Source organism: Macaca fascicularis, chromosome X (assembly GCF_037993035.2).
Source record: "Macaca fascicularis isolate 582-1 chromosome X, T2T-MFA8v1.1".
NCBI classification, from domain to species: domain Eukaryota; kingdom Metazoa; phylum Chordata; class Mammalia; order Primates; family Cercopithecidae; genus Macaca; species Macaca fascicularis.
In genome coordinates this window covers 90,519,976-90,528,744 of record NC_088395.1, presented here as the reverse complement: position 1 = coordinate 90,528,744, position 8,769 = coordinate 90,519,976, and the positions used below count along the sequence as shown (strand labels likewise).

At 32.9% G+C, this 8,769-nt stretch overlaps 1 protein-coding gene across 2 annotated transcripts in view; it reads right to left on the bottom strand.

Moving 5' to 3' along the window:
• Window positions 1–1,043: 1,043 nt before the first annotated feature.
• The window catches only part of CYLC1 (cylicin 1), a 45,506-nt gene continuing 37,780 nt past the window's right edge, over window positions 1,044–8,769 (bottom strand). For both annotated transcript variants that reach the window (XM_045383436.2, XM_045383435.2), the window contains one exon: window positions 1,044–1,192. In XM_045383436.2, coding sequence (XP_045239371.1) covers window positions 1,160–1,192 — 33 coding nt within the window. In that variant the 3' untranslated portion in view covers window positions 1,044–1,159. The remainder of the gene's footprint in view (window positions 1,193–8,769) is intronic.

The following is an 8,769-nucleotide window of genomic DNA, read 5'->3' as shown; positions in this document are numbered from 1 at the left end:
GACTGGGTGAAATGAAGGAGACCTCCATACTTTTCTCTGTCTATTTCTCTCTCTCTTTCCTTCCATACTGGTATCCTGCTCTCAGGAAATAATATGACAAGTATATTCACAGAAATATGTAAAATGATTGAGATATGTGTGTTATTATCTCATGAACATTTTCAGTTTATCAGTAAATAAGTAAATAAAATAAGGAGAAAAGAAATAAAAGTAAATAATTAAGTTTAGAATTCTATATGTGTATGTGTGTAGAGGAGGTAAGGTATTAAAGAAAAAATATTCACTGACACTCATTGAAGATGGTAAGCAGACTTTCTTCAAAGGGGAGCTATCATGATAGGTATAGGGGCCATGGGAATGGGGTATTTCACTGGAGGAGAGAGAATGGGCTCAACTCTGTATATAGCATGAGCAAATAGTAATTTATAGCCAAAGAGGAGGGTGCCAGTCAGTGGATGGAAAATTACTGAGAAGTGACATCGGGGATAAGGGGGGATTCTGGCTATACTGACTTAACAGGATTCCAGGGTGATGAGAAATCACCTGGAAGATGGTGGAGGATAAGAAACCTGATCATATATTGAAGGATCAGTTATTAAGGGTGTAAGACTCTTGCTAAACTGATTTAGCACCTTTTTTGCTAAAACTGATTTTACAAGAGGGAATGCCTAGATAAGCCTAGGAGATGGTTCAGGGGTATGATGAAAGTTTGGCCAAACAAACAATTTTTGTCAGGGGTTAATATCTACGTATAGTTCTCTGTTTCTCTTAAGGGTGTGGAAGATGTACTTCCTCCCTTTCATTCTTTATTTACTTTTATTTTGAATGCTAAGTAAAGGAGAAATTTAATGAAATATGGTAAGAGTTTTGAAGGGGAGTACACTTGAACTCAGACTCAGAAATAGTGTCCAGACTGAAGCTTCAGAACATGGGGGAAAACACTAAATTATTTTGATCTGAATAATTGAGACATTTGATAAATAATAAAAAAACATGTCTATAAATCACTTCTGTAAATTATATGCAAAAAAAGCAGCTCTTGATACTCATGGAAGACTTGTTTTTATTTCAATTCCACAGAGGTAGAAATGCTCATTTGAGAGTAGCTGGTGCTTACTGTGGTAAGGCCATTCTGTGAAACCAAGTGCTCAGTTGTTCTTTAAAGCAGCTTATGAATCCACGGTGCTTCAGGCTGAGGAACAAAGTAGAAAAATGCAAATAAAAAGGAAGGCTTTATTTTTCTATTAATCAAGACATCTATGGTGTGTTAAGAATCACATGAAAGCACAGAATGTCATAGTTGAAAGGGAACTTGGATATAATTTTATTATTTCTTATTAAAAATGCAGATCCCTGGTCTCCACCCCAGACCTACCAAATCAAAATGTCTGAAGATATAATCTAGCCATATGCACATTCAACGAGCTCCCTGAATAATCTTAATGGACATTGAAGGGTGAGAAGTACCGAATGGTAGTCCAATCATCAATGTTTGTACAAGAGCCAAGGCCCCTCAATGTTACACTATTAGTCTAAACTTTCACAACTACATTAATGGATTAAAACTTTTAAAAATAAAAATACAATGTACAAAATGAAAATACATTTAAAATATCTTGTAGTCACCCCAAATTCCACCCACTAACACAATTATTTTTGAATTTGCATTTTAACGCATACTCTTTATCCACAAACATGAAGATTTCTGTTTAGTTGCAATCTTGTAGTATTTTTTCTTGTTTATTCTTCTTAGCCTTATAGTATAAACCTTTCCCTCTAGTTTCCTAGGCTCCATCATTATTATTTCAATGAATGCATACTAATCTGTTTCAGATCTTACTAACCCCCCTCTAATTTTATACATTATACAAATATATACATTAATTTATAAGTATACATAATTTTATACATTATACATTTATACCAAAGATTTTCTCTTATAGACAGTATTGCAATCATGTTCTTTATGCATAGAGTTTGTTTTTTCTTTTTATTTTCTTCTGAAAATTTTTTATTATATTTATAGGAGTGGGATTGTTGAGTCAAATGTTATTTTACCATTTATGACTCTTCCTACATATTCCCATATAGGCCCAGGGGAATGTCAAGCTGGTTTATATTGGTCCCCTTCTGAAGTCAGCAGTGAATAAATGTATTGCTGTCACTGAAGTTTCAACAGTTGTAAGATATATCTTACATATACAATACATATAAAAATTGTATTTTATGTATTGATATAGTTAATATACATAAGATTTATATATATATATATAGTCACATTACTAGGTGCAAAATGATATCTTGGGGTTGCTCTGATTACTAACCATGGTCAATATTTTTTCATGATTTTGCCTCTCATATTTATTTACTCCTGTATAAATTATCTATTTCTATTTCTTGATTTTTTTATTAGACAGATCTTGTTTTCACTCTCAGAAATATGTCTTTTCAAAGCACTCTTGATTCACAGTTCAGTCATTTTTTCTGTATCATTATGAATCCCAAACAATTGAAAGAAAATGTTGGCTTGTTTTATCCTTAAATATATGTGGAATAACTTCTAACTGTATATTACGATTTCGGAAAGGCACTAGAAATGTCACATTCTAGAGCATTTCACATTACCCCAAATTCAAACATTAAAAATTCATTCATTTAGATTTTGAGTTCAAGATCTTTAGAAGCCTTGATTAAACCATAGTTATTATGGAAAGAGTAACCAAAATTAAACTTAACGCCTTAGCGAGGAATCAGATTGATAGCTCAGAGAATGGTAGTGGGTGGTAGAATTTTTTTCCATATAGGAAAGAGTTTGAGTAACGTCTAGAAAATAAGACGTTTTCTATGAAAGACAGAGTTTGGAATTAGAATTTATTATTGACAGTTTGAGGTCAACAGAAAACACCAAATCTCACAGTTGGTGATGAAAGAGTTTCTATGCTTGGCCACAGCAAAGTAGCAACACAGTAACACAGTCAAAAAATAGGAAAAAAATTATTTGCAAAGTGCATACAATTTAAAAACGCATCAAAAAGTTATCATATCATAGGACAAACCAGAACTTCCTCCCACCTATTTTATAATTTAGTGTTTGTTTTTTATTTTATTTTATTTTATTTTTTATTTCCGTCTGTTATTGGGGAGCAGGTGATGTTTGGTTACATGCGTAAGTTTTTTAGTGGTTATTTGTGAGAGTATAAACATTCCAGAAGACAACATTGGAAATACCCTTCTAGACATTGGGCTTAGGCAAGGATTTCATGAACAAGATCCCAAAAGCAAATGAAATAAAAACAAAGACAAATAGCTGGGACTTAATTAAACTACAGAGCTTTTGCATGACAAAAGGAACAGTTAGCAGAGTAAACAAACGATCCACAGAGTGGGAAAGATTCTTGATAATCTATATATCTGACAAAGGAACAATATCCAGAATCTACAACAAATTCAAACAAATCAACAAGGAAAAAAACAAACAATCTCATTAAAAAGTGGGCTAAGAACATGAATAATATTTCTCTAAAAAAAAACTTGTTGTGAAGAGGCATCACAATATTTTCTGTTGCTTTTATTTCCCTTAGCCTGTCATCATGCTTATCATGCCACTTGCCAACTCTTTCTCCCACCATCCACTTTGACTGGCTTCTTGGCTGTAAACTCTTTTCTCCTTCAGTTAGTTTCATCCTTAGGCATCATGCTGTAATATTGCATCTCATAATATAATTTCACAGCCTGGTTCTGCTTTTAACTAGTTGCTAATTTTTGAATATAAACTTCTCCATTGTCTCTGTCAAAATCTTGCTTATCTTTTATAACCAAGCTGAAATATTACTTCACCTTTGTGGTATGAAAAATTTATGAACCGAACATACTTAAATTTGATATTATCTAGCTCCAACTGTGTTCATACAACTGCCGAGAAATTCTTTCATTCATTTTTTGGTAGTCCTCTAACAAATGCCACATTCACTTTTTCAACAAATATTGAATGCCCACTTTCTTGGGAATTTCAAATACATTAGTAAACAAATTAAAGAGTTTTATCATCATGCAGTTTACTTTTTAGCAGAAGATAGATACAATGTACAATCATAATAATAACTGAGCAAATTACATAGATGAGAAAAGAATGTAAATCTTCTTGGTTTTGTATAATATTTTGAGTGTTCCTATTTTCAGAGAAGGCTACTTTCTTTAGAGAGGACAACTAAAACAAAAGCTGCTAGAATTTTTATTCCCTAGGTGAAAATTTTAACTTCTTTGAAAGTAACAGACAAGCTTTTTATATCTTCATTGATTTTAACAGTGCCTGACAGAATATTTGCTCAAGGAATATTTATTGATACATGAAACATAGAAATAAAGATTGATAATTCTCCTAAATATGATAAAATTCCAAACATAAACTCTCAACTTATTACCAAACTTTTAAGTTAATCAGTCAACAAATTAGTTGTTAATCATCTTCTACATGCATAACAATATTCTAAGTGTTACAGTGGTTAGAAAGAATTAGAACACAGTATTAATATCAACCCAACAAATAGAGAGCAAAGTAAGTGTTACAGCGTTTTGAGGGAAAACTGAGCTTTGAAGAAGACAACTGGAGAAGAAGGAGAAACCCACTGCAAGAAAAAAGAGGAGTAATATAAATGAAGGCATAAGGCAGTAATAGTAGTAATAAAGTCTTACATTTGTATAATGATTTGCCATTTATAAAATCCTTTCACACCGTTTTTTAGTATTTGAATCTAAGAACAATTTGTTATACTGGGTAGGTTAGGTACTATATTTCTCATTTGCAGATGACTCTACCAGAATAACAGAAAAGGCTCCAATGGTGGATTAAATTTAAATTAATAATGAATTTAAACATTTTCATTTTTTCTGATCTCATGGAGCTTAGAAATTATTTGAATATAGGAGATAATAGACAAGAGTTAGGATGAAAAAATAGTCTGGGGATATACAGTTTGAAATGTCTACAAAGAAGTGAAAATTTAAGCCACAGTAATAGATTAATGCTTCCAGAGTATATAGAGAAGAGTCGAGGTCTAATAACTGAGTCATAGAAAACAACTTTGAGTTGGATGTAGGAAGAGGAAGAAGTTCAAGAATTGAACATAAAGAAACAGTAGTAGGAGAGGAAAAAGAAAAGTAGGAGCAAGAAAGAAAACCACAATAGTAGAAACTCAGGGAAGTTAAGGGAAGGGACATAGATTTTACAAAGGCAAGAGATCACAAGTTAATGTAGGTACAGACAAGACTGTAATATTCAGTGAGAGGTCATTGCAGGGAACTATTAAAAGAGCACTTTTTAAAAAAGAACTAAAGAAAAGGTACAGAAATGAAGAACTGAAGAGAAAAGTAAGGAAAAAGAGTAGGAAAAAGGCTACAAATATAATATTTAATGTTACAAAGGTAATTGGAAAATATATTAAAAACCAAATATAGGACCCAATTTGAAAGAGAGAATAAGAGAGAATGATGTACACAACCTATATCTTTATCTGTTGTGGAAGAAAACCAAAGGAAAATGTGTAAAATTGAGAAGTAGTCACATAAATATATTATTCAGAGATATGGAAATAACCAGCAAAGGAAATAAAAACAGAAACATATTAGTAGGCACTTATGTCTTTCTGTCTATCTGGGACATTCAGTTACACTGGTACTTGACTGTCACTTTATCAAATACAGTGAGATTGCTTCAAATTAAAACAATGCCAGTATTCTTTTTAATAGATAAAATCAGGTGGCCGGGCGAGGTGGCTGACACCTGTAATCCCAGCACTTTGGGAGGCCGAGGTGGTCAGATCACGAAGTCAAGAGATTGAAACCATCCTGGCTAACACGGTGAAATCCCATCTCTACTAAAAATACAAAAAAATTAGCTGCGCGTGGTGGCGGGCACCTATAGTCCCAGCTACACGGGAGGCTGAGGCAGGAAAATCGCTTGAACCCGGAAAGTGGAGGTTGCAGTGAGCCAAGATCGCGCGAGACTCCATCTCAAAAAAAAAAAAAAAAAAAAAAAATCAGGTAATGACAGTTTCATAAAGAAATGACCTCCCCAGTCATGATTATATATTGTGCAAAGATCTCTAACATGTTTCAAAAACCTTTAGAAATCATTGGTAGCCAATAATTCATGAATCCTTCTAAGAATAATTTCTTGTGGTAATAATTTCCATTCAATGTTACCATTATATTTTTGTGCTCTAGTGTGTCAGTCACTTCTACTATCTGGTTAGCCTCATATCCTATCCGTAGTCCATCAGTGTTACGGGGAGACATATGACCTATATCTTTCAGGCAGGCACAACTAAGAAATGACAAATTCATCCCACTATGCTAGCCATACAATTTGAAATTACAGCTCATCTAGTTCAATTTTTCATTTTAGAGATGAGAAATCAGGCTCAGAATAAGAGAGGGATTTACTTGCTTTATTTTATTATGAAGCAACATGTATCCCAGAAAAAAAAAAAAAAAAAAAAAAAAAGCATAAAGTGAACCAAGTTCGACAGTTCTTATGTGTTTTGCTTCAATTTGCGTTTTGACTGATTTCACCTGAAATAACTACTTCCTTGAAGTGCTTTCCAGTTTAATACAAAACAACAACAACAACAACAACAACACCCACTTTCCTTGAATAAGAACAATGAATCAACTTGCAGCCTCCTTAGTTTAGGTTTTCTGATTATTTAGTCTGTCTTCTTTTGACTCCTAATTAACTATAGAAACTGAAAGATAAGCTTTTTAATCAATTGCCAAGTATGGAGCATAATATCATGTAGCCTCTGCATGCTCAGAAAATGATAATTCCTCCTGGAAAATGAAATATGCTATCAATTAATTAATTTTATTGAGGAGAGAGTGGCAGTTAAAAATATTGATTGGTTTATTTGTTGAATTAAACATGTTCTAATACATTGGTTTCTTTTACATTGTGCTCATATAACTTGGATGAAATTAAAAGCCACATGCATTGTTATTTGAGGGATGTTGATAGGAGTGGTGCTCCCTGAATATGCATAATAAAATAGCAGATAATATACTAAACACATTACATGTTTCATTGTCCTATAGGTAAGGTCTTATTAATATCCCATTTTATACTTGAGAAAAAATAATATTCCAAGTGATTAAGAAAGATACTTTTGGGGAAAAGTATCCTGCTAGTAAGTGATAGAGCAAGGATTTAAATCCAAACTGTTTGACTCCAAAGCTGTATGCAGTAGCCACTAGATTATACAACCTGCATGGGACTTTCGATTTTTCAAATAATGTATTTAATTCTTTTGGGAAAGACATTAGGACATCTCCTTTGTTAACTCATTTCAGTACAATAAAACCTTGATTGTCACAATGCTCAATTTGGACACTGATGACAGTTTATTATTTACTAAGGACTAGTTTTTGTTTGTTTTAGTCCCTGTTAAAACTACTCTGTGGAGAAGATAATTTTCACTAATACAGACAGCCAAGAAACAACCAAAGAAATTATAGATGTATTTGACTATGTAAAAATTTAGCATTTGTGCACAGCAAAATACACTGCAAAATAATTACTAGGCATGAAAGTTAGGGAAAATACAACAAGGAAGACAGATGAAGGAGTAATACCTATAATATGCAAAGATACTTTAATAAATGCAGGAAACATAAATAACCCATGTGAAAAATGGTCAAAGAATACAAAGAAATAATTCTCAAAACATCAAACTTATGGTACGACAAACATTCAAAAGATATTTAAACTAACTAGCATTCAGGATAATCCAAATTAAAGTACCAAGGAGATATCATTATACATCCATTAAAATGGCAAAAGTTAGGAGGAGCTGTAACAACTATTGCTGACCAAGATGCAAAGAAATATGTATTATTTCTTTATTTTTAAATAAAACAATAAGAAAACCTCACTTCCTCCTCTCCCAGCTGCCAGACACTTTCTCTCCTGCTCCCAGATGCCACCACTGTGTGTGTGTGTGTGTGTGTTTGTGTGTGTGTGTGTGTATGTGTCTGTGTGTGTTTGTTTGTGTGTGTGTATGTGTCTGTGTGTATTTGAATGTTTGATATGGTAAAGTGAACCTTAGAGAGAAGTATGGAATGAAACATAGTAAGTTGTTGGTAAGTGGTACCTAGAGAGGAGAAAAAAGTGAGGGGTGAAAGTGGGAATGAGTAGAGAGATAACCAAAAATAAAAAACTTAAAAGATGTAAAGAAAACAAATTCAGAATGTGTGGAATTGACAGATAAAATTCTGTGTGTGTTTTCATAAGCAAGTTGGAAATAAGAACAATAACATTAAATGTATGTCTAATGACTTATATGGATGACCATGGTATTGTCAAGTGAGAAAATAAGTTGTACTTTACTACATGTGCATGATTGTATTTTGGTCAAAACAAATTATGTAATTGTCTCTCTCTCTCTCTCTCTCTCTCTCTCTCTCTCTCTCTCTCTCTCCCTCCCTCCCTCCTTACATTTGCTTATACAAGGAAATGGTGTAAGAGAGAAAAATGGATCCCAGGCTGCTAACATTGTTTACCTCAAGAAGATAAGAAAGTAGGGAGATATGGCATCAGAAAGTGGACATAAGGATCTAAATGATTAGCTTTTCTTTACATATTTTTTTTTGTTTCTGTTTTTGTATTTGTATTTTTGTTGAAGATTATATATACACATACAGAATGGAAATCAAAACACCCTAAACATAACACCCTACTTTTCTACCTTAGCAGCTGGAATATAAAGAATTCTTCAC